Source organism: Bos grunniens, chromosome 12 (assembly GCF_055505025.1).
Source record: "Bos grunniens cultivar Pamir isolate PY7600 chromosome 12, Bosgru_T2T1.0, whole genome shotgun sequence".
In the NCBI taxonomy this organism is placed as follows: Eukaryota; Metazoa; Chordata; class Mammalia; order Artiodactyla; family Bovidae; genus Bos; species Bos grunniens.
Window position 1 is genome coordinate 71,480,313 of NC_141176.1, and position 26,224 is coordinate 71,506,536.

At 41.2% G+C, this 26,224-nt stretch overlaps 1 protein-coding gene across 1 annotated transcript in view; it reads left to right on the forward strand.

Annotated features, from left to right (window-relative positions):
• Positions 1 to 26,224, forward strand: part of LOC147361875 (ATP-binding cassette sub-family C member 4-like) — a 122,192-nt gene that overhangs the window by 43,706 nt on the left and 52,262 nt on the right. The window contains exons 15-19 of the mRNA XM_086328419.1: positions 742 to 888; positions 6,109 to 6,188; positions 9,647 to 9,797; positions 22,951 to 23,070; positions 24,215 to 24,325. Coding sequence (XP_086184545.1) covers positions 742 to 888; positions 6,109 to 6,188; positions 9,647 to 9,797; positions 22,951 to 23,070; positions 24,215 to 24,325 — 609 coding nt within the window. The remainder of the gene's footprint in view (positions 1 to 741; positions 889 to 6,108; positions 6,189 to 9,646; positions 9,798 to 22,950; positions 23,071 to 24,214; positions 24,326 to 26,224) is intronic.

A 26,224-nucleotide genomic window follows, 5' to 3' on the forward strand; every position in this document is an offset into this window, starting at 1 on the left:
TTGGGCCTAGAGTAGCTACTTTATTTTTAATATTTTAAATTTTTATTAATTTTTATTTCAGTATACTCACTCTCCAATGTTGTGTTAGTTTCTGTGGTACAGAAAAGTGAACCAATGATACAATATCCTCTCTTTGGATTTCCTTCCCATTTAGGTCACCACAGAGCACTGAATAGAGTTACCTGTGCTATACAGTAGGTTCTTAAGAAGCTACTTTACATGGAAGTAAATTTCCTTGTAAATTACAGGGAAATGGTAAATCATTTCTCCTATTTCCTGTTAATTCACATGCTGGTACCAAAGCATACATCACTTTTAGATTGTGGGACATGTTTGTAAATAGTGAAATTTGAAATGTGGAGAGAAGATCAACTACTTTTTGCAATTATCAATCTTGTGAGTTTTTATTAGAACTTGTAATTGAATTAGGAAAGCCTAGAATGAAACTGTAGGTAACAGATATTTTTACCCCTGTGTTGTTTCTATTTAGTGAGAGGAAAACATTGATTTTTATATTCTTCTTTATAAATGTATTTTTGTGAAAGCATTAAACTCTTACAGAATTTACTATATATATATATTTACATATAAAATTTTATTTATTCTATGTGTATGTAAATTTTTGTGTAAATTTTACCTATAGAATTAAATGCATTGTGTCTTTATAAACTGCCTACCATGCTTCAGCATCATTGAGGATTAGACAGAGATCTTGTGCTGATTGATGTTTCTTTATTTCAGGGTTAATTGTATCTACCTTCCTTTTTGGCATCACAAGGTCTCTGCTGTTATTCTATGTCCTTGCTAATTCTTCACAAACTTTGCACAACAAAATGTTGGAGAGCATTTTGAGAGCTCCGGTATTGTTTTTCAACAGAAATCCAATAGGTAAGTCAGACATGAAACTTCTCAATGAATATGTCTTATTAACACATTTAGTGCCTGATTACATTTTCATATTTGAAAATGGAAGATATGCTTGGAAGAAAATCACTGTCCGTGGTTTTTCATTTTGTACAAAAAGCTTCATTAATAATTTTTCTTGGTAGGAAAAAAATCTGAATATAGGAGCATATAAGCTTTTATTCCAATTTATGCATGTCTGTAAAAAAAATAACATTTACTTTGCAGGATGATTTAGAAATTCATTTGTTATATATACCCAATATACAATGCAAATGTGTTGAAATGTCTTCGACTAGTTGTTGGAACATTGGGCGTGTTACATGGTGTTAAGCTAACTAGGAATGACCTTCTTCCAGAAACATCTCTACAGGAGACAGGCTGTGTGTTTCTTTCTTTCATTGTCCATCCATTTCTGGGACCACAGAGCTCTGGCATGTGCTCATATTTTGAGGTTTATCTGAATTGCAATGGAAAATTAATTTAAATGCAAGATCAGTGAAAGGTATACCTCCTCTTCAGTAAAATCAACCCTCTAGTTTTACAATGGAATTCTGGTTACATTTAAGAGGTCTTGTGGTACATAGCAGGTGGATTTTCATTACTAAGTAAGGGTGTCCCTGAAGGTTTCCCAGTGGTTGTTTCCTCCATTCTGAGGCCTTTGACCTGTCTTGCTTTGCAAGGTAGTCTCCTGACGTGAGTTTCTACAAACAGGTAGTTCATCAGCATATATGCCCACTCTGTTCAGTTGGTTAGACTTGTGTTGAGGCCCAGGGCAGGTTTGTTTTTGCAGGTCATGATTGACAGGACCTGTTAAGGCAGGGATGTGACTGGAGAGAGGACAGGAGTTGCCTGGTCATCAACTAGCTGTGTGATCAAGGTCAAAGTAGGTAGATACTACTGGGCAGGCAAATCTCCAGGCAGGATATTGTCATGGTTATAAGTATGGACTCTGGAGCCAACTTCCTGGGTTCAGTCCTGGTGCTAGTTACTAGTAGTAATAGCCAGTTATATTTATGTTAATACTTATGTGCAAATTATTTAATTTCTCTGTGCCTCGATTTTCTTACCTATAAAATGAGGATATTATTCACACACTTACCAATATCTTGATTTTGTGGGCATTAAACAGGTTAATATATTCATAGCATTTAGCACACTGGCAGTAGCTAATGAACCTTAGTAAGGATAATGACATAGTTTCTGGGAACTTCCTCTCCTGTGAAATGGGAATAACAGTTGCCCTTCCTGTTTGACAAGGCTGTTGTGAGGATTAAATAAGACTGTTTAGGGCAGCATCTTGTGCAGATTTATTCAACACATGTCATTTAGTCCAGGCACTGTGTGGAGCACAGGATGGTAAGGTGCAGAGGCTCACATAGATCTCATCATATTATGAAGTCATAGAGAGGAAGTGATTGGAGGAGTCCATGCTATTTTGGCTGTGAAGCTGCTCTACTTTACTTTGCCTGTTAATGTGAAAGCTATGGTTATAAATTTGGGAGCATCAAGTGGGACTGAATTTCTGTTATCACAGCCTCTGAGTGCTCCTGACCACAGCTGAACAGGCTGATGATGACCTGTAGGCTTCTCCAGATGCTGATGTATTTATTATTCAAGGATTTGGAACCAAGTTTAAATCTTCAAGCTCACTAATCCTAGAGCAGCAGGCACACTAGTATATATATTGTTTCTTCATCCTGTGTCTATTATCAGAACTTCATTCCTTCAAGAAATAGAAGCCTAATTAAATGCTGCAAAGATACACCCAAAGGTTTCAGAGTATCACTTATTTACTCTTTTGTAGGTACACTAAGTTGAACTTTTCCCTGTGTTTATTTTCAAAACTAGAATTTGTAATAGACTGTTTATGGTGTCTTTGTTTCTGATGTGTGATGGCATGAAGAGAGAACCACATGGAGTGGGGTTACTTGTTACCAAGTTCAAGCTCACTCTGCTCGCCTCACAATGCCAGTAAATCTTACAGCTGATGTGTTAAAGCAAGAAATAAATAGCAACTTTATTTGGAAGCCTGGCAGACTAATGTCTCAAAATAACCATCTTATTGGGGTCTGGATGCCAGGTTCTTTTATAGAATACAGAGGAGAGGAGGTGAGGAAGTAAAGCCATTTGCCTTGCAAAATTGGAGGGGATTCGTTAATTTTTTCTTTTCTACAGCCATTCATAGGTGGTGAGGGTCAGATTGTCCCCCTGTGAGCTGAAAAAAGCCACTTTAGTTTAACTTTGAGGCAGAGGGTCAGGGTTCCCTAACAAAAGCAGTGAACAGCAATGGTCAAAGAAACAGATCCAGCTTGGAGTCAGTATTGGCTCCTCCTTGTTGCAGTTCCTTTGATGTGCACCTCTCCTGTCTGGGGCCAGTACCCTCTGCTTTCTCATCCTGCATCTCCTCAGGGTGCACCACCCTTGTAGGGTGGCTGCAGAGTCCTCATGGTTGCAGAATCCTTTGTTTGATGTGGCAAGTGGCGTTTTAAGTTTGCACTAGATATTTAATAGAAACTAGTTCTCATATTCTAATCCTGCAGCCTTTATATATATCATTGTGGATATACTATTGTTGTGGATTCTGAAAAGGGAAATAAAATCAATGATAAGTGATCCTTAGTGATTTAGTAATATATTTGTTTTCCTGCCTACATCCCTCTGATCTTCTTAGATGCTTATTCATAAGTCTGTGCTTGTCACACCTGGTACACCTCTGAAAATAATGACTTTATTACCCCAGTAGTAAACTCACAACTTGGAAATGGTCAAAACTCACAGTTTCCCCCAAATGTGAGGTGCTGTGAATGATCTGGAGGGAAAAAATTACAGAGAGATTATAATTATGTTGATTTAAAGAGTATCACTTGGGAAAATTAATCTTGACAACTAAAGCAAAGTTAGTGTAACATAGGATTAATTTGGGTATTTTGCAACTGTTTATTTACCAACTTAGCACTTGGAATGAGTCTTAGATGGGATGGATCTAAAGGGAGGGAACATACTGAAATCCATCAACCCTTTTTGATACTGCCACAAGATTCCTCCATTCTTTTAAAAATCAGGGCTCAGTTTCAACTCCCCACCCACTGACATTTAGTGGTAGTTTTGTTTCTTTTTAGGTATCATCCTGTTTTCTCTTTCTTTTTTTTTAGAGGGAATTTGACCTATAATTTTATTTTATTTATTTATTTTTAACCATTTATCATTTCTTTATTATTATTATTACTTTTTACTTTACAATATTGTATTGGTTTTGCCATACATCAATATGAATCCGCCACAGGTGTACATGTGTTCCCCTTCCTGAACTCCCCTCCCACCTCCCTCCCCATACCATCCCTCTGGGTCATCCCAGTGCACCAGCCCCAAGCATCCTGTATCCTGCATTGAACCTGGACTGACAATTCATTTCTTATGTGATATTATACATGTTTCAATGCCATTCTCCCAAATCATCCCACCCTCTCCCTCTCCCACAGAGTCCAAAAGACTGTTTCATACATCTGTGTCTCTTTTGCTCACTTGCATACAGGATTATTGTTACCATCTTTCTAAATTCCATGTATATGCGTTAGTATACTGTATTGGTGTTTTTCCTTCTGGCTTACTTCACTCTGTATAATGAGGCTCCAGTTTTCATCCATCTCATTAGAACTGATTCTAATGTATTCTTTTTAATGGCTGAATAATACTCCATTGTATATATGTACCACAGCTTTCTTATTTATTCATCTGCTGATGGACATCTAGGTTGCTTTCATGTCCTGGCTATTATAAACAGTGCTGCAATGAACATTGGGGTACACGTGTCTCTTTCCCTTCTGGTTTCCTCGGTGTGTATGCCCAGCAGTGGGATTGCTGGATCATAAGGCAGTTCTATTTCCAGTTTTTTAAGGAATCTTTACACTGTTCTCCATAGTGGCTGTACCAGTTTGCATTCCCACCAACAGTGTAAGAGGGTTCCCTTTTCTCCACACCCTCTCTCAGCATTTATTGCTTGTAGACTTTTGGATCGCAGCCATTCTGACTGAAGTGAAATGGTACTTCATAGTGGTTTTGATTTGCATTTCTCTGATAATGAGTGATGTTGAGCATCTTTTCATGTGTTTGTTAGCCATCTGTATGTCTTCTTTGGAGAAATGTCTATTTAGTTCTTTGGCCCATTTTTTTATTGGGTCGTTTATTTTTCTGGAATTGAGCTGCAGGAGTTGCTTGTATATTTTTGAGATTAGTTGTTTGTCAGTTGCTTCATTTGCTATTATTTTCTCCCATTTTGACAGCTGTCTTTTCACCTTGCTTATAGTTTCCTTTGTTGTGCAGAAGCTTTAAATTTTAATTAGGTCCCATTTGTTTATTTTTGCTTTTATTTCCAGTATTCTGGAAGGTGGGTCATAGAGGATCCTGCTGTGATTTATGTTGGAGAGTGTTTTGCCTATGTTCTCCTCTAGGAGTTTTATAGTTTCTGGTCTTACGTTTAGATCTTTAATCCATTTTGAGTTTATTTTTGTGTATGGTGTTAGAAAGTGTTCCAGTTTCATTCCTTTACAAGTGGTTGACCAGTTTTCCCAGCACCACTTGTTAAAGAGATTGTCTTTTCTCCATTGTATATTCTTGCCTCCTTTGTCAAAGATAAGGTGTCCATAGGTGCATGGATTTATCTCTGGGCTTTCTATTTTGTTCCATTGATCCATATTTCTGTCTTTGTGCCAGTATGATGACTGTCTTGATAACTGTGGCTTTGTAGTAGAGCCTGAAGTCAGGCAGGTTGATTCCTCCAGTTCCATTCTTCTTTCTCAAGATTGCTTTGCAATCTTGAAAGAAGAATCTTGCAAGATTGCTTTTAAGATATATTTATTTATAGTTGGATTGGGTCTTTGTTGCTGCACACGGGCTTTCTCTACTTACAGCAAGCAGGGCTGCTCTTCATTGTGGTGCTCCTGCTTCTCATTGCAGTGGCTTCTCTTGCTGTGGAGCTCAGGCTCTAAGCACAGGGGCTTCAGTAGTTGTGAAGGCTTAGTTGCTCTGTGGCATGTGGGATCTTCCTGGACCAGGGATTGAACCTATGTCCTTTGCACTGGGGACACTGTACCACCAGGAAAGTCTCTAAATACATATACTTTACAAACAGTGTTTTGATTTGTTTGTGAATTGTTTGTTTCCTATCTGAGGAAATGAGTAATTTCTCATATCCTGTTCTTGCAGGAAGAATTTTAAATCGTTTCTCCAAAGACATTGGGCATATGGATGACTTACTGCCCCAGATATTTCAAGATTTCATCCAGGTAACGTACCAATCCTCTCAGAGTTCTCACAGGGAATAGTAGAGTGCCTGTTTCTCAAGGCCATTTCAGAGGGACTGAGGGTGGGCCTTTCAGCCTGGCAATGTGTCCTGTTATCTTCTGTAAGGTCATGCTTATGAGAGAGAGGTGCAGCTGTGATTGGGAGGCTGAGTTAACATGAGAAACACCTGGGGCAAGAGTGGCTACACAGTGACATCAAGGTTGTTCTGAAGCAGTTGACATGCTGGGCAATTGGTTCTCCCTCTGCCTTCCAGGTGTCTCACTGGATTCCCTTTACTGTGAGACTTTCACAATATAGAAATAATCACCTCTCCTGGAAAGAGAGCCTAGATTAACTAAACTATGCATTGTATTAGGCTTCCCAGGTGGTTCAGTGGTGAAGAATTTGCTTGCCAGTGCAGGAGATGCAAGAGATGTGAGTTTGATCCCTGGGACAGGAAGATTCCCTGGAGGAGGAAAGAGCAACCCACTCCACTATTCTTGCATGGAGAATTCCATAGACAGAGGAAGCTGGTGGGCTACAGTCCATGGGGTCACAAGGAGTTGGACAGGACTGAGCATGAGCTGATACATTGTATTCCCACAGAGGACAAATACTTACTGCACTGTTTTATTTGGATAAAGCCAGGTGTGGTTACTTACCAAGAGAAGAGTGGTAAAAATAAGGTGAAATTCATACTTTAGCAAGGACAATGTTGTTTAGTTACTAAGTTGTGTCCAACTATTTTGTGATCCCATGGACTGTAGCCCGCCAGGCTCCTCCATCCATGGGATTTTTCAGGCAATAATACTCGAGTGGGTTGCCATTTCCTTGCCCAGGAGATCTTCCTGACCCAGGAATCAAACCTGCGTCTCTGCATTGGCAGGTGGATTCTTTACCAGTGACCCACCAGGGAATTCAACAAGTACAATACAGAGCAGTTATTGAAGATATAAAGCCTTTAAGCCAGTAATTCAATTCCACGATCAAAGCCATCTCATAAAATGTCTTTTGTTTTGTAGGAAGTTTTTCTTTTAACAAGTTGATTGCTGTCTTAAAGGGTCTTAAAAAAATGAGAGAGAGAGACCTACAGGAATACTGTCATCCAGCCTCTGTTTTGTCTGTGAATTTGAGGTTCTAAAGAATGATGTTGGGTCATCTCAGCTCTCATTTCTTCGCTCAGTACAGTTGCTCATGTGGAGTGTTTTTTTTTTTTTTTTTTTCTGTTATTTAATACTGTCAAATTTTTAGTGATTAAATCTGTGGAAAATTTTCATTTTCTTTCCAATTGTTAATTTCAGAAGTGAAATGCATTATCAAAAGCTGAGCGCAGAAATGCAGCAGTCAATATCTGACTGCAGACAGTGTAGCCTGTGAGCATGGCTTTCACTGTTATCAATGTGAATTAAGCTGAGATTAGGAGGCAGAGTGCTTTTACTGCAGAGATGTCTGGTCTTTTTTTTTTTTTTTTTTCCTCTTTCACAAACTGATTTTATAAGTACATCCTGCTGAGTTTAACTACATAATTTATCCCCAGAAACACTTCTTCCCTAAAAACAGTGCTATATTTTAACAATGATTGTGAATAGCTTTGAAAAGATTTTGTGAAAGGCTCTGTATCTTTGTTAATGACAAGCTAGGCCAAGGCTGGGTTTCCTCCGTGTGCTTAGTATTTGGTTAGTTAGTAGTCATTATCAGAATCGTCACATATTTTTGCATGACATAGGGAAGGACAGAGATAGATGCTACCTGATTTCTGTAGGATCCAGTCTCAGTAATGAGGAGATAAAATTCTAGTCTCACTGATTTTCAATCTCAGCTCTGCCCTGTAGTTCAATTATCTTGAAGTTGAAGGTGGAGATGACCTGCAGGTCATTGGAAGTAAGAGTCTGGTGTTCGAGGGAGAGACCTGGGATGAGCATGGAGCCTGTGTAGTTTTCACTGAGCAGGTATTAGTTGAATCTGTGAAGATGGCAACCCAGGGAGAGTGAAGCAGTTTTAGGGGTCAAGATAAGAAGGTTCGATACTCAGAGAGAAAGCAGAGAGAAAGGGGAGAGGAGACACACAATAAATAGCAAGTGAGAAAAGAGGAAGTAGGCTGGGGAGCCAAGGAAGGACGAGTCTGTTCAACTCAAATGAGAGGGTGAGTCTGTGGAAAATTGTCAGTTGATTTCAAATCAGGAGGCTTCTGGTGACTCAAGGAACAGGCTTCAGGTGGGAGGAGGCCAGACTGCAAAGGGTTGCAAATGCAGGAGGCGTGGAGGGAGTTGAGGTGAAGACAGGCTATTTTTGGAAGGAGTTTGACTGAAGCAGGAGAGAGGTCCATCTGGAATGTAGGGTCTGAGGATATATTGCTGGTTGTTTGGATTTTAAGTTTGTGAGTCAGGTGTGTGTGAGGTGGTGAGGGTATTTCCCTCTCTCCCTCCTTCCCTTCAACAAATGAAATAGATTTGAGGTCCTGAGGTACAGATGTGAGTCAGGCATGAAGTCTTCCCCTCATGGGTCTCCTCCAGTCCCCCAGGGGATGAAGACATCTAGAAACTCACCCCTTGATGCTTCTGGACTCCTAATTGTGGGAGCTCTGTCAAAAAATAAAGATTATGGCATCTAGTCCCATCACTTCATGGCAAATAGATGGGGAAACAATGGAAACAGTGACAGAATTTATTTTCTTGGGCTCCAAAATCACTGCAGACGGTGACTACAGCCATGTAATTAAAAGATGTTTCCTCCTTGGAAGAGAAGCAATGACAAACCTAGACAGTGTATTAAAAGCAGAGACATTCTTTGCCAACAAAGGTCTATCTAGTCAAAGCTATGGTTTTTCCAGTAGTGATGTATAGATGTGAGGGTTGGACTATAAAGAAAGCTGAGAGCTGAAGAATTGATGCTTTTGAACTGTGGTGGAGAAGACTCTTGAGAATCCCTTGGACAGCAAGGAGATTAAACCAGTCAATCCTAAAGGAAATCAACCCTGACTCTTCATTGAAGGACTGATGCTGAAGCTGAAGCTCCAATACTTTGGCTACCTGATGTAAAGAGCCAACTCATTGGAAAAGACCCTGATGCTGGGAAAGATTGAAGGCAGGAGGAGAAGGGGATGACAGAGGGTGAGATGGTTGAATGTTATCATTGACTCAATGGACATGAGTTGGAGCAAACTCTGGGAGATGGTGAAGGACAGGGAAGCCTAGTGTTTTGCAGTCCATGGGGTCACAAAGAGTCAGGCTTAAGTTAGCAAGTGAACAAGAATACTGAGAAAGTTCTTATCATAGTGTTTGGTTCATATAATAAACATTATGAGGACCTCCTATAGTTTTATTTCTTAAGATGCAAAAGCATTCCTTACTGTTTCAACAAGTCTTTCGAGCAAAGGAGTTTAATCCTAACAAAACAGCCCATTAAAGTTTGAGAAGTGTCCTTCCTAAGGAGCCCTCTGTATCTATTTTTGCCATTTCAGACGTTTTTACTTGTGATTGGTGTGATGGGCGTGATGGTGGCTGTGATTCCTTGGGTTACTGTACTTGTGATTCCCTTTGGCATCATTTTCTTTGCTATCCAGTGGTATTTCTTAAGGTCATCACGAGATGTGAAACGCCTGGAATCTGCAGGTGAGTACTGGTACTCTCAGGTTGGGATGGCAATGCAGGCTGGCTTCCATTTATGCTATAATTAACTATACTCTTGAAATTCCAGAGAGTCTTATCTTCTGGAATTTCTCACTAAGTTGACATTATGTAATTGAATGTGATGGCCACTGTGAGTCAGTGTGGCCTTTAACAGGTCAGCTGCAGTTTTGCATTTTAGCACAAAGAAGATGAATGTGAGCACGGTGAGGACAGGGACCGTTCTGTCTTGTTTATGACATACTGCCTAACAGATTATCCACTCTATAGATACTTTTCTTAAAAATAAAACATTTCATCATGTTTGAACTACTGTAGAAAGAAAATAGGAGTTTTTCTTCTGCTAAAGATGACATTTTTTTCTTCTCCTACTAGATATGACAAGGATAGTAAGAGATTAAGAAAAGGAAAGAAGATATTAAGGAAATGTGTGTCAGAAGTGATATATTTGAAAAATACATTCATTTACATGTCCGAGTAAGTTGCAGCTGTTAAATGTATTGGAAAGATAAGTCCTATTATTTTCAGCTTCATTCTTTATCATCACCAGTTTGTGATGGTCCCACACTGTTTGTGGTCCCTCCTTTCTCAAAACTTCTCGTATAAATGATGCTATATGGGAAAACTATATGAGATGCTATATGAAAAATATTCCCCTGGGAGGACCCAGGACGGGGAATCTGTTTGGTAGGCATTTGGTCTATTACCCCAATCAGTTTCCTACTTGTAGAATAATGAGGAACAGGGACTTCTCTGGTGGTCCTGTGGATAAGATTCTGTGCTTCCACTGCAGGGGGCACAACTTCAATCCCTGGTTGGGGAACTAAGATCCCACACAGCACAGCCAAAAAAAAAAAAATAATAATAATGGAGAACGCATTTTATGATGAATCCTTCTATACTATGGGTAATCACAGATGATGAAATAATTGAATTTATCTGATTATTAATGTACATATTTCATCAATATTAAAACAAAAAAATAAAGCAGAATTGTTATATGTTTTTTAAAAAGTTGTAAGAACTATAGCCAAAAAATAAGGAAGGAAAATATTTATATCAGAGACCCGAATCATGAATAATTATAACAAATTAATACCAACTTAACCTTCTAGAAACCAAGCCAAGAAGAGAAGCATATTGAGTCCTATGATTCTTTGTATCTACCAAGTGGAAAAAAAATCTAAGTTCATTCAAAGGAGTTTTTCCCCTTTATTGTGGCATTTGTGTGCTTTGTTTTTAATAATAAAAATGCTTAAGAGATACTTATTCTAATTATTTGCAAAAAGGATAGTGATCATCTGTTTTATAAAAGCTTTAGAAGTTTTCACTCATCAAGAGAACTAGCTGAACTCCTGTGAGGTGTGGTCTTGTGAGGTGTTTGGATGGATGGGGAGCAGTAGAGTCCAGGTGTGTGGCGTTCTGCTGATGTGACTTGGTAGCACAGTAGGACCTGGGGAGGCAGAAAAGGAAGTGATGAGCTCCATCCAGTCTTCTGTGTAGACAAGGCTTCAGACGTTTTATGATTTGAGGGTGCACATGAGCTGGAGTCATTCAGTAGTTTTGTTGGAAAAAGCAGGTCTCTGGTACATTCAAAGAGGTGTTGTTCCAGAAGGAACAAGTGATTAAGATTTATACACACTGAGGAAACCAGAAGAGAAGAGACACGTGTACCCCAATGTTCATCGCAGCACTGTTTATAATAGCCAGGACATGGAAGCAACCTAGATGTCCATCAGCAGATGAATGGATAAGCAAGCTGTGGTACATATACACAATGGAGTATTACTCAGCCATTAAAAAGAATTCATTTGAATCAGTTCTAATGAGGTGGATGAAACTGGAGCTTATTATACAGAGTGAAGTAAGCCAGAAGGAAAAACACCAATACAGTATACTAATGCATATATATGGAATTTAGAAAGATGGTAACAATAACCTGGTGTACGAGACAGCAAAAGAGACACTGATGTATAGAACAGTCTTAAGGACTCTGTGGGAGAGGGAGAGGGTGGGAAGATTTGGGAGAAGGACATTGAAACATGTAAAATATCATGTAAGAAACGAGTTGCCAGTCCAGGTTCGATGCACGATACTGGATACTTGGGGCTAGTGCACTGGGACAACCCAGAGGGATGGTATGGGGAGGGAGGAGGGAGGAGGGTTCAGGATGGGGAACACATGTATACCTGTGGCGGATTCATTTTGATATTTGGCAAAACTAATACAATTATGTAAAATTTAAAAATAAAGTAAAATTTAAAAAAATAAAAAATAAAAATAAAGTAAAATTAAAAAAAAAAAAAGATTTATACCTAGGGAAGGGCTACTTCCCATCCACACAGAAGTGGAGAGAAGGGCACCTCCTGAGGCTTTTTTAATGAAGAAGCAGTACAGGATTTTCTCAATGTTTCATCTGAAGAGTCTGAAAACTTTGGCCCCATCTCTGTGGAATATTGGAATTTTTGGTACTCTAGTAGGCTGCAGGAATGTTAGACTGTAAATTCAATCCAGATACCCCCTCCTACACACCCCAGATAACCACATGTGGTAGCTAGTTGATTAGAATTGTCTATGTTCTCTGTCTAGGTGGTGGGTCTGTGCCATAAATAATAACACTTCTGTTTTCTCTAAATAGTAACTTATAGTATATCTTAAGGTCACTGCTGGAACCACCAGCAAGAAGGACACCTGACATCTATTTTGTAAGGACATCTGTTCTGTAAGTTCACTTGTCTGACAGCTATGGCCAGAAGGCATAAACCTGCTTCTTCTTTGTGCTCTGAAGAACTACTGAAGTCCTGAGGTTTTGTTTCAGATCCTGCTGCCTAGTTGCCTCTAGAAGCTTAGGCTGACACTTTCATCTTAATGATGAATATGCAGCTGATTATAATGGGTTTATTGAGCACATTTTTGCAAAACTGAGCATAGCAATAGTCACAGAGCAGTACATAAAACCTGGATGGCATTTGATTGCCTTTCTCTGCTGCTGCTGCTGCTAAGTCGCTTTAGTCATGTCCGACCCTATGTGACCCCATAGACAGCAGGCCGCCAGGGTCCTCTGTCCCTGGGATTCTCCAGGCAAGAATACTGGAGCGGGTTGCCATTTCCTTCTCCAATGCATGAAAGTGAAAAGTGAAAGTGAAGTTGCTCAGTCATGTCCGACTCTTAGCGACCCCATGGACTGCAGCCTACCAGGCTCCTCTGTCCATGGGATTTTCCAGGCAAGAGTACTGGAGTGGGTTGCCATTGCCTTTTCCATGCCTTTCTCTCACCAATTCTTTATTGTTTGTTTTTAAACTTTTTATTTTATATTGGGGTATAGCCAATTAACAAACAACATTGTGATGGCTTCAGGTGAACAATGAAGGAACTCAGTAATACATATACATGTATCCATTCTACTCCAAAACCCTCTCCCAACCAGGCTGCACTTAACATTCCATGTGCTACTCAGTAGATATTTGTTGGTTATCCATTTTAAATACAGCACTGTGTAGACGTCCATCCAAAGCTCCCTATCTTTTCTCATTCTTCCCCCGGCAACCATAAGTTTGTTCTCTAAGTACGCGAGTCTGTTTCTGTTTTGTAAGTTCACTTGTATAATTTCCTATTAGATTCCACATATAAAGGATTTCGTACGATATTTCTCCCTTTTTGTTTGATTTAATTCATGTGACACTCTCTAGGTCCATCCATGTTGCTGCAAATGGCATTAGTTCATTCTTTTTAATGTTCTGGTCCACTCTGAATTTAGCAGTGCCTGAATGATGAAGTCACATGCAAATTCTATTTGAAAGGCTGCTGTGATCAACTAGCAATATCTGCCACAGGCTTTGGTAGCAGTGGGTTAGCAAGTTGTTCAGGTGTATTCAGACCATCCCTTAAATCTGCTGTTTTAAGGTGTTTTCATACAAGATTCCCAGGAACTTTGTTCAACCTCTGGTGCTTAATAAGATGTATGGTAATGGCAAAAGCTGTTAGTTACTAGCTGAGTTAGATCTGGGAGTATTCTGAATATAAATAACGAAGTCTGGAGGAAAAATGCATGTATTCACACATGGGCATCCTTAACCCTGATTATTCTCCCTCAGAGACACTGCAGTTCAGTTCAGTTCAGTTCAGTCTTGTCCGACTCTTTGTGACCCCATGAATGGCAGCACGCCAGGCCTCCCTGTCCCTCACCAACTCCCAGAGTTCACTCAGACTCACGTCCATCAAGTCAGTGATGCCATCCATCCATCTTATTCTCTGTCGTCCCCTTCTCCTTCTGCCCCCAATCCCTCCCAGCATCAGAGTCTTTTCCAATGAGTCAATTCTTCGAATGAGGTGGCCAAAGTACTAGAGTTTCAGCTCTAGCATCATTCCTTCCAAAGAAATCCCAGGGCTGATCTCCTTCAGAATGGACTGGTTGGATCTCCTTACAGTCCAAGGGACTCTCAAGAGTCTTCTCCAACACCACAGTTCAAAAGCATCAATTCTTCAGCACTCAGCTTTCTTCACAGTCCAACTCTCATATCCATACATGACCACTGGAAAAACCATAGCCTTGACCAGACGGACCTCTGTTGGCAAAGTAATGTCACTGCTTTTCAATATGCTATCTAGGTTGGTCATAACTTTTCTTCCAAGTAGTAAGTGTCTTTTAATTTCATGGCTGCAGTCACCATCTAAAGTGATTTTGGAGCCCCAAAAAATAAAGTCTGACACTGTTTCCACTGTTTCCCCATCTATTTCCCATGAAGTGATGGGACTGGATGCCATGATCTTCGTTTTCTGAATGCTGAGCTTTAAGCCAACTTTTTCACTCTCCTCTTTCACTTCATCAAGAGGCTTTTTAGTTCCTCTTCCCTTTCTGCCATAAGGGCGGTGTCATCTGCATATCTGAGGCTATTGATATTTCTCCTGGCAATCTTGATTCCAGCTTGTGCTTCTTCCAGCCCAGCGTTTCTCATGATGTACTCTGCATATAAGTTAAATAAGCAGGGTGACAATATACAGCCTTGACGTACTCCTTTTCCTATTTGAAACCAGTCTGTTGTTCCATGTCCAGTTCTAACTGTTGCTTCCTGACCTGCATACAGATTTCTCAAGAGGCAGGTCAGGTGGTCTGGTATTCCCATCTCTTTCAGAATTTTCCACAGTTTATTGTGATCCACTCAGTCAAAGCCTTTGGCATACTCAATAAAGCAGAAATAGATGTTTTTCTGGAACTCTCTTGCTTTTTCCATGATCCAGCGGATGTTGGCAATTTGATTTCTGGTTCCTCTGCCTTTTCTAAAACCAGTTTGAACATCCGGAAGTTCATGGTTCACGTATTGCTGAAGCCTGGCTTGGAGAATTTTGAGCATTACTTTACTAGTGTGTGAGATTAGTGCAATTGTGCAGTAGTTTGAGCATTCTTTGGCATTGCCTTTCTTTGGGATTGGAATGAAAACTGACCTTTTCCAGGCCTGTGGTCACTGCTGAGTTTTCCAAATTTGCTGGCATATTGAATGCACCACATTTACAGCATCATCTTTTAGAATTTGAAATAGCTCAACTGGAATTCCATCACCTCCACTAGCTTTGTTCGTAGTGATGCTTTCTAAGGCCCACTTGACTTCCCATTCCAGGATGTCTGGCTCTAGGTCAGTGATCACACCATTGTGATTATCTGGGTCATGAAGATTTTTGTATAGTTCTTCTGTGTATTCTTGCCACCTGTTCTTAATATCTTCTGCTTCTGTTAAGTCCATACCATTTCTGTCCTTTATTGAGCCCATCTTTCAATGAAATGTTCCCTTGGTATCTCTGATTTTCTTGAAGAGATCTCTAGTCTTTCCCATTCTGTTGTTTTCCTCTATTTCTTTGCATTGATTGCTGAGGAAGGCTTTCTTATCTCTTCTTGCTATTCTTTGGAACTCCAAATTCAGATGCTTATATCTTTCCTTTTCTTCTTTGCTTTTCACTTCTCTTCTTTTCACAGCTATATGTAAGACCTCCCCATACAGCCATTTTGCTTTTTTGTATTTATTTTCCATGGGGATGGTCTTGATCCCTGTCTCCTGTACAATTTCACAAACCTCAGTCCATAGTTCATCAGGTACTCTATCTATCAGATCTAGTCCCTTAAATCTGTTTCTTACTTCCACTGTATAATCATAAGGGATTTGATTTAGGTCATACCTGAATGGTCTAGTGGTTTTCCCTACTTTCTTCAATTTCAGTCTGAATTTGGCAATAAGGAGTTCATGATCTGAGCCACAGTCAGCTCCTGGTCTTGTTTTTGCTGACTGTGTAGAGCTTCTCCATCTTTGGCTGCAAAGAATATAATCAGTCTGATTTTGGTGTTGACCATCTATTGATATCCATATGTAGAGTCTTCTCTTGTGTTGTTGGAAGAGGGTTTTGCTATGACCAGTGCATTTTCTTGCAAAACTCTATTAGTCTTTGCCCTGCTTCATTCTGTATTCCAAGGCCATATTTGCCTGTTACTCCAGGTGTTTCTTAACTTCCTACTTTTGCATTCCAGTCCCCTATAATGAAAAGGACATCTTTTTGGGGTGTTCGTTCTAAAAGGACTTGTAGGTCTTCATAGAACCGTTCAACTTCAGCTTCTTCAGCGTTACTGGTTGGGGCATAGACTTGGATTACTGTGATATTGAATGGTTTGCCTTGGAAACAAACAGAGATCATTCTGTCGTTTTTGAGATTGCATCCAAGTACTGCATTTCGAACCTTTTTGTTGACCATGATGGTTACTCTATTTCTTCTGAGGGATTCCTGCCCTCAGTAGTAGATATAATGGTCATCTGAGTTAAATTCACCCATTCCAGTCTATTTTAGTTCTCTGATTCCTAGAATGTCGATGTTCACTCTTGCCATCTCTTGTTTGACCACTTCTAATTTGCCTTGATTCATGGACCTGACATTCCAGGTTCCTATGCAGTATTGCTCTTACAGCATCAGACCTTGCTTCGATCACCAGTCACATCTACAACTGGGTATTTTTTTTTGCTTTGGCTCTATCCCTTCATTCTTTCTGGAGTTATTTCTCCACTGATCTCCAGTAGCATATTGGGCACCTACTGACCTGGGAAGTTCCTCTTTCAGTATCCTATCACTTTGCTTTTTTATACTGTTCATGGGGTTCTCAAGGTAAGAATACTGAAGTGGTTTGCCATTCCCTTCTCCAGTGGACCACATTCTGTCAGACCACATTCATGTCTCCACCATGACCTGCCCATCTTGGGTGGCCCAACAGGCTTGGCTTAGTTTCATTGAGTTAGACAAGGCTGTGGTCCTAGTGTGATTAGATTGACTAGTATTCTGTGATTATGGTTTCAGTGTGTCTGCCCTCTGATGCCCTGTAGCAACACCTACCATCTTACTTGGGTTTCTCTTACCTTGGACGTGGGGTATCTCTTCACGGCTGCTCCAGCAAAGCGCAGCCACTGCTGCTTACCTTGAACAAGGGGTATCTCCTCACCACTGCCCCTTCTGACCTTGAACATGGACTAGCTCCTCTAGGACCTCCTGCACCCTGTGCAGCCACCACTCCTTGGAGGTGGGATTGCTCCTCCTGGCCGCAGCCCCTGGCCTCAGCATGGGGTAGGTCCTCCCGGCTGCCACCGCTGGCCTCGGACGTGGGGTAGGTCCTCCCAGCCACCGCCCCTAACCTCGGACACTGGGTAGCTCCTCTCGGCCGCTGCCCCTGACCTCGGACGTAGGATAGCTCCTCTCGGTCATTCCTGTGCCGTCTCAGCCTGGCACTCTTGGCTGCCGCCCCTGACGTTGGATGTGGGGTAACTCCTCTTGGCCACCTCCCCTCGGGCGTGGGGTCCTCCCAGATTCTGCCCCTGACCTCGGACGTGGGGTAGCTCCTCTCAGCTGTGCTAAGTGCGCTGGTCACAGCCGCCTGCGCTAAAAGAGACACTGCAGCTGTGAATAAAAGCCCAGCCTTGGGAATAAGGGGCTTCCAAAGAGTCGGACATGGCTGAGAGACTGAACTGAACTGAACTAGGTGGTGCTGGTGGTTATGCACCTGCCTTCCAGTGCAGGAGACATAAGAGATACAGGTTCAATCCCTCGGGTGGGAGGATCCCCTGGAGAAGGAAATGGCAACCCACTCCAGTATTCTTGCCTGGAGAATCCCATGGATAGAGGAGACTTGTGGGCAGCAGTCCATAGGGTTGCAAAGAGTCAGACATGACTATAATGACTTAATACACAGGTACAGACTTGGGAATAAAACAGAGTTGGGTCTGACATCTGCTCTACCACTTAGGTAGGTTAATTTACTTAATCTTACTTAAGTGAGTGTTCTTAACCCCTCAGTTTCTGGGGTTCCTATTGAGAATTTCTTGAGTTTGACACTTATAAAGTACTTGCAGGCCACTGCCAAAGACACCAGACCTTGAACAAGAAGAAATAAGAAAATATTAACAGTGATGTGATCACTCACCTAGAACCAGACATCCTGGAGTGTGAAGTCAAATGGATCTTAGGAAACATCACTACAAACAAAGCTAGTACAGGTGATCAAATTCCAGCTGAGCTATTTCAAATCCTAAAAGATGCTGTTAGTTTGCTGCAAACTCAATATGCCAGCAAATTTGGAAAACTCAGCAGTTGCCAAGGGACTGGAAAAGTCAGTTTTCATTCCAATCTCAAAGAAAGGCAATACCAGAGAATGTTCAAACTACTGCACAATTGCACTCATTTCTATGCTAGTAAGGTAATGTTCAAAACCCTTAAGGTAGGCTTCAACAGAACATGAACCAAGAACTACCCAGATGTGCAAGCTCGATTTAGAAAAGGCAGAGGAGCCAGAGCTCAAATTGCCAACATCCGTTGGATCATAGATAAGCAAAGGAATTCCAGAAAAGAATCTATTTCTGCTTCATTGACTACATGGAAGACTTTGGCTATGTGTATCACAACTGGAAAATTCTTGAAGAGATGGGAACACCAGACCACCATACCTACCTCCTGAGAAACCAGCATGCAAGACAAGAAACAACAGTAAGAACTGGACATGGAACAACAGACTGGTTCCAAAAAGGAAAAAGAGTACTTCAAGTCTGTACATTGTCACCCTGCTTATTTAACTTATATGCAGAGTACATAATGTGAAATGCCAGGCTGGATGAATCACAAGCTGGAATCAAAATTGCTGGGAGAAATATCAACAACCTCAGATATACAGGTGATACCACTTGAATGGCACAAAGCAAAGAACTAAAGAATCTCTTGATGAAGGTGAAAGAGGAGGGTGAAAAAAACTGGTTTTAAAGTTCAGCATTCAAAAAACTAGATCATGGCATCCAATCCCATCCCATGGTGGCAAATATATGGGGGAAAAGCGGAAACGGTTACACACTTTATTTTCTTGGGCTCTAAAATCACTGTGGATGTTGACCACAGTCATGAAATTAAAAGATACTTGCCCTTGGGAGAAAAACTGAAAAACCTAGACAGCATATTACAAAGCAGAGATATCACTTTGCTGACAGTGGTCTGTATAGTCAAAGGTATGGTTTGTCCAGTAGTCATGTATGGATGTAAAAGTTGGACCATAAAGAAGGTTGAGCGCAAAAGAATTGATGCTTTTGAACTTTGGTGCTGGAGAAGACTCTTGAGAGTCCCTTGGACAGCAAGGAGATCAAACCAGTCAATCGTAAAGGAAATCAGTCCTGAATATTCATTGGAAGGACTGATGCTGAAACTGAAATTCCAATACTTTGGCTACCTGATCTGAAAAGCCAACTCATTGGATAAGACCCTGATGCTGGGAAAGGTTGAGGGCAGGAGGAGAAGGGAACGACAGAGGATAAAATATTTAGATAGTATTACTGACTCAATGGACATGAATTTGAGCAAACTCTGGGAGATAGTGCAGGACAGGGAAGCCTGGCGTGCTGTAGTTCATTTGGTCGCAAAGAGTCAGACACGACTTAGGGACTGAACAACAATGACTAGCAGGTCTCACGGAGCATGAATGATAACCTGCAGGAAGGCTGTCAGCCCAGGGTCCTTGCATGCAATTCCTTCCCTCCCCCTGCCAGGGAAGTTGTCCTGGCCTTGTGGGGTTTGTTCCCAAGTGTCCTCAGGGTTGTGAAAAATGTAGCTGTCGGTCACATGAAATGTAGAGTTACACATGTCTGTGACTGCTGAGTGATTCCATGTCTGTTACATATCTGCTTCAGGATAGTGAACTCATTGTTTGTGGGAAAAAGAATGTTACATTGGGCAACATAATACCAGAGCCTTGACATCCCCTCTTCCCCTGTACAAATTAATTGTCTTTGCAGACACTCATCCTGGCATCCTGCTCAGCCCTAAGTGGGGTTTGAAAGAAACAGGATGGCTTTTCACAGGTGTGCGTTCCCTCTGGCCCGCTGAAACTCTTGGGCATGAGGTGAGGTAGGTGGTGGGATGTTTGGTTCCCTGGTGTTCAAGGCTGAGATGACACCTGGTTTCTAAAGTCGACCCTGGCCACCATCCCTGCTGGAGAGAATCAGCTGCAGCTTTGATCTCCCAACAGGGAAGCAGGTGAGGGAGGCCACACTGAAGAGTTCATTCCAGGACTCTCCCTGGGTGAACAGTCACATCTGCTTCCTGCTCAGAAGTCTTGTCTGTGATGAGTAGTGTTGATATCACCACATTTGCTGTGAAAATGGGAGCCTGGTTCTTGTGAGTTTTCTGTGCTCTCTGGAGCTGCAGCCTTGGCATCCTTCTGACAGGGTGATGGCCCCGGAATTCACCTGTATCACCCCTCTGAAAACCCTGGTTCCAGACTGAGTTCTGGGGTTGGATTGGGACACCTGCCGGGGTGCAGAAAAGGACTGAACAGAGCTCCCAGATTCTCTTATTTGAAGCATGAGCTCGGTCTGTGTTTGTGTTGCTCTTAAAAGGGCAAAGTTATAGGAAGCTAAAATAAAATGTTATTCAACTTAGTGAAGACAGAGAGCCGTGTGGATGCTGAAATGAGAACACAGGCACACAACTGGATGACCAAAGGCAAAGCACCATTGAATCACTTTCAGCTCTTTGCCTGAACAACGTACAAAGGGGAAATGTATGATCATGTTCAGTTTCACAGAAGGTTTTTCCTTTAAGTCAGTGTCACAGGTGGGGCACTAATAGTTATGGTTCCTGGTCAGACACCCCCAGGTGGAAAGAGCCCCAGGGTCCAGTGGATGGTCAGCTGGCCCCCAGCCCAAGCTGTCCACCCCCAGCCAGGGGTTCCTACCCTCTCTGAGCTCCAGTGTCTCACAGGAGGAAGGCTGCTCCTTCCTTGCTGGTAGAACGGAGGACACTAAGCATAAGAGGAGGTTCTGTGTCTTTGCCCCCTTGTATCCCAGCGCACCCCCACCCCACAACGCCCATGTGCACATTGCTACTGATTACACTGTCACCAGACAGATGTTTGGATGGTAGGCTAAGGAGTCAGGCCCTGAAAATAATTTGGAGTTCTCCCCCTTGACTTTTTTCCCTTTCATTTTATAAAATCTCCATAGCTGCCTGCAAGATAAGTGATCTTAACTTCTTCTAAACACCCAAGTTTTACTAATAGCTCTTCTCAGGAGATGCACAGGTAACAAGGTGATGTTGGTATTTTCTGCTGATACAACACAAGTTATCACTCGTCCCGGACAGAGGCCACAGTGTCACAGTCTGCCACTGACACAGCAAGTTACAGCCTTTTTCATGGTAGAGAATGAGAACCGTAAGGGGTCCTCCCTGCCCTGCAGCCTACAGCTCACCTGTTCCCTAATGGGCAGGAGCCTGACCCTGGTGCTCGTGGTCAGTGTGCTCTTAGAGAAGATGGCAGGAAACAATGACCAGTCATGTGACACCAGACCCAAAACTCACATGAAATCACTCAAAAGAGAGTGGACACTAAGGCCACTGTCAGATTCTAAAAAGGTGATGTGAATGTCATATGTCACAGTGACCTCCAAACACCAGGACAGGTATCCAGCAGGGAAGTTATAAAAACATCCATCAGGTTCCCAGAGCAGAAGTCGATACTATTCAAAGGCTCCTCATCTGCTGGGTCCTGTGGGCACAAGGGTGGTGCAGCACTGGGTGCTCCATGACCCGCACAGAGGCTCCTGGAGCAGGTGCAGGGAGAGGCTCAGGTCAGGGGAGGCATCAGACTCCACTCTCCTTACTCGTCTCACCCTGTCCTGGGTCTGGGTCTGGTCTAGGGTGGGGGATGTACTGACTCTATCCCAGCCTTTAGGCTACTCATCTAAGGTGGAGATGGCACACAGGTAGCTCATCAAAATTCAGTGTGGTGAGGACTCTAATGAATTAAATTTTGGAATGCCACTGACTCATAAATTAGTGAATAATTACTCAGTGATGAAAAAGGATGAAATACTACAATTTTCAGCAACATGGATGCAAAGAATATTATTCTTAGTAAAGTAATTCAGAGAAAAACAAATATGATACGTCATCACTTATACGTGGAATCTAAAAAGTAAAAGACTATATACAAAACAGAAATAGACTCAGAGATACAGAAAACAACTTATGGTTACCAAAGGGGACTGGAAGGGAGGAATAAATTAGGAATATGGGATTAACAGATAAACAGTACCATGTAAAAATAGGTAAGGAACAAGGATTGGCTGTAAAGCCCAAGGAATTTTATTCAGTATCTTGTAATAACCTATAATGGAATATAATAAGAAAAAATAAGTGACTCACTGTACTGTATACCTGAAACTAACATATTATTGTAAATCAACTGTCCTTCAATATGTTTTAAAAAACATTGTGAACAATTTCCACATGGAGAGATGCCAGAAGAATTTGGAGGGAGGCATGTTTGAGAGGACCTTGATGAGTTAAGAGTTCTTTTACCTAAATCTAGCTTCAATTTGAATTTGGTCAAAGGTGAGTTCAAAGAGAATCTTTAATTTCCAGGTTGTTAGAGTGAAGGTTGGCGTGAACAGGAGTTTGAGGGTCACATGGAGGATCCTTTCCAAAAGGGGCAGCTTCCTTCCCCAGGCGGCCCTCCAGGAAGCCCTGGGTGTGCCCTTTGTCGGGACGTGTGACCACAGAGCCCGGGAGGCAGTGGGTTTCCTCATGTCCAGCCTCCCTGACTTTCTCTGTCGTGTGTCTGTCTCTGCTTCCCCAGCACAGAGTCCAGTGTTTTCTCACTTAGCATCTTCTCTCCGGGGACTTGGGACCATCCGGGCGTACAAAGCTGAACACAAGTTTCAGAAACTGTTTGACACATACCAGGATTCGCACTCAGGTCTGTCAGTTTCTGGAGATGATTTCAAAGTATGAGGTCTGCTGCCTTCTGAGGCCTGATCTTCTTCTCAGGTGGCCTGGCTATTCTGTGCCACCCCTCATCCCCCTCTGCACACCTGCCTCCTCCACCCCTTCCTCTCAGCATCCCTCTGTGTGCCCCTCTTCCCCATCACCCCCTGCTTTTCTCCCCCGCCTTGTTTGCGTTGTCCTTCGTCCTTCCATCACTGTGCTCTGTGGTTTTCTCTCTCTTTAGGGCAGGAGTTAAGAAACCTTTTTCTTTTTTTTAATAAACATCCAGATAGAATATATTGTAGGCTTTTTGTACTATACTGTCTCTATTGCAGATACTTACCTTTGGTGTTGTAGCACAAAGACAGACAAAGATAATATGTCAGCAAACAGCTAGGGCTGTGTTCCAATAAAACTTTACAGAACCAGGTGGTGGCTGTTCTTGGCCCACAGGCTTTAGTTTATTGACTCTCCTTTCAGAGTATACAGGGTGGCAAATGTGACTGAGGAATATAATTTTCTGATTTGCCACCCACTTGATCATACTTTGTATCAATGAATTATTTTATAGGAAGAAATTTCAGAATTTCCACTAAGTCTGCAAAATTTTGAGCTATCTCTAAAATCTTTATTCTGTTTGAAGGTAATGACTGCATTTTAAAAACCACATGCAGATCTTGTTAGCTGATGGTCCTTTAGATATTAGCTCCTAAAAGTGGACACATGTAGGGTCATGTAATGAGTGCAGAAGGTGCTGGAAACAGTGTGAGCTGTGCTGTCTGCTATCAGAGAGCTGGGAACAGTTGACATGTGAGAGGATGACCTTCATGTTGAGGTCCAGCACTGCCGGAAATGTGCAGATTAGACTTTTTTCCCTCTTTTTCCTTGTGATTGTACTTCTGTTGATAACCAGTGAGTTGAAGTTTTCAACTTCACAAAGCCACTGGACTGATTCTATATGTGCTATATGTTGTCTTTGTCAGAACCTAGCTTTCTGGAATCTTCAGTTTCCTTGAATGTGTAACTTTGCTGTCCTACCTTGTGTAAATGCTTAACTAAGAAAAATGCTCTCCTTCATTAGGAGCAGCTAACATGGTTTTTATGTTTATTCATTATATTATGGTTCACAAATCCAGAGGCTTGTTTCCTGCTTTTGACGATGTCCCAACAGCTCGCTGTGTATCTGGATGTCATCTGTGCCATCTTTGTCACTATTGTTGCCTTTGCGGCCCTGATTCTGGCAGAAAGTAAGTAAAAATCTGAATATTTATGGAATGCTTACAGTTTATAGCTTCAGATTCTAATGAATTGTATTAAAGTGTTTGTAGCATGTGACTCCACATTGTGGTCCATGTGAAGTTATTTACATCTTGATAACTTTTATCTTTTTTTCCATTTATTTATTTACAGTAGATCCTTGTTGAGACCTTAAAAAAGAGATTTATTGGTGTTTATTTGCTTTACAATGTTGTATTAGTTTCTAATGTACAGCCAAGTGAATCTGTTACTGTGTGCTCAGTCTCTAAGCCATGTCAGCTCTTTGAAACTCCATGGACATAGCCTGCTAGGCTCCTCTGTCCATGGGATTTTCTAGACAAGAATGCTGGAGTGGGTTGCCATTTCCTTCAGGGGATCTTCCGGACCCAGAGATCAAGCCTGTGTCTTCTGCATTAGCAGGCAGATTCTTTACCACTGAGCCACATGGAAACCCAAATCTGTTATATTTATATCCCCCTTTTTTGGATTCTTTTTTTCTGCCTCATAAACATTGGGCTGCATGCATATTTTTAGTAATTTTCATTTTAAAGAATACTTCAAATAAATTGCCCTATTGGAAAGAACTTTTCTTTTTGGCTTTAGGAATCTTCAGGAACAAAGACCAGGTATGAACCTGCCTGTTCCAGCTGACCTGTGGTGCCTTGGGTGCCTGCTTTGACTCACTTGAGCCATTCTTTTATTTTTATTTTTAAAATATTTTATAGGGGTATAGTTGATTTTTACTGTTATCTTAGTGTACAGCACTTCATGTGTACAGCAAAGTGAATCTGCTCTACATATACCTACTGTTTTTTAGATTCTTTTCCCTGTAAGTCATTACAGAGTTCGCTGTACTTTATAGTAGGTCTTTATTAGTTATCTCTTTTATATATAGTAGTGTGTATGTGTCAGTCTTCCAAATTATCCCTTCCTTCCCTTACCCTTTGGATTTTCTGCATCTGTAAGTAGATTAGTTCATTTCTAGCCTTTTGTTGGATTCTACATATAGGCAATATCATATGCTATTTGTCTTTCTCTGAATCTGACTTATGACAGTCTCTAGGTTCATCCATGTTGCTGCAGACGGCATTATTTCTTTCTTTTTATGTCTGAGTAATAGTCCATTGTGTATATATACCATCTCTTCTTTATCCATTCCTCTCTTGGTGGACATTTATGTCCAACTTCTATGTTCTGGCTATTGTAAATAGTGCTGCAATGAACATTGGGGGGAATTATGGTTTTCTCTGGATATTTACCCAGAAGTGAGATTGCTGGGTCATATGGTAGTTCTATTTTAGTTTTTAAAGGAACCTCTGTATTGTTCTCAATATGGGCTATACCAGTTAACATTCCCACTAACAATGTAGGAGGTTTCCCTTTTCTCCACATCCTCTCCAACACTTATTGTTTGTAGGCTTTTTGATGATGGTCATTTTGACTGGTGTGAGGTGATACCTCATTGTAGTTTTGATTTGCATTTCTGTAATAATTAGAGATGTTGAGTGTCTTTTAATGTGCTTTTTTGGTCATTTTTTATGTCTTCTTTGAAGAATGTCATTTTTGATCTTCTGCCCATTTTTTGATTGGGTTATTTGTTTTGATATTGAACCATGGTCTGTGTATGTATTGGAGAATAATTCCTAGTTAGTCATTTTATCTGCAAATATTTTCCTCCATATTATGGGTTGTCTTTTCATTTTATTTATGGTTTCCTTTGCTGTATAAAAGCATTTAAGTTTAATTATGTCATATTTGTTAATTTTTTATTTTATTTTCACTACTTTCAGAGGTGGATCAAAAAGTTATGACTTCAGTTTATGTCACAGAGTGTTCTATCTATTTTCATCTGAGAATTTTATAGTGTCTAGTCTTACATTTATGTCTGT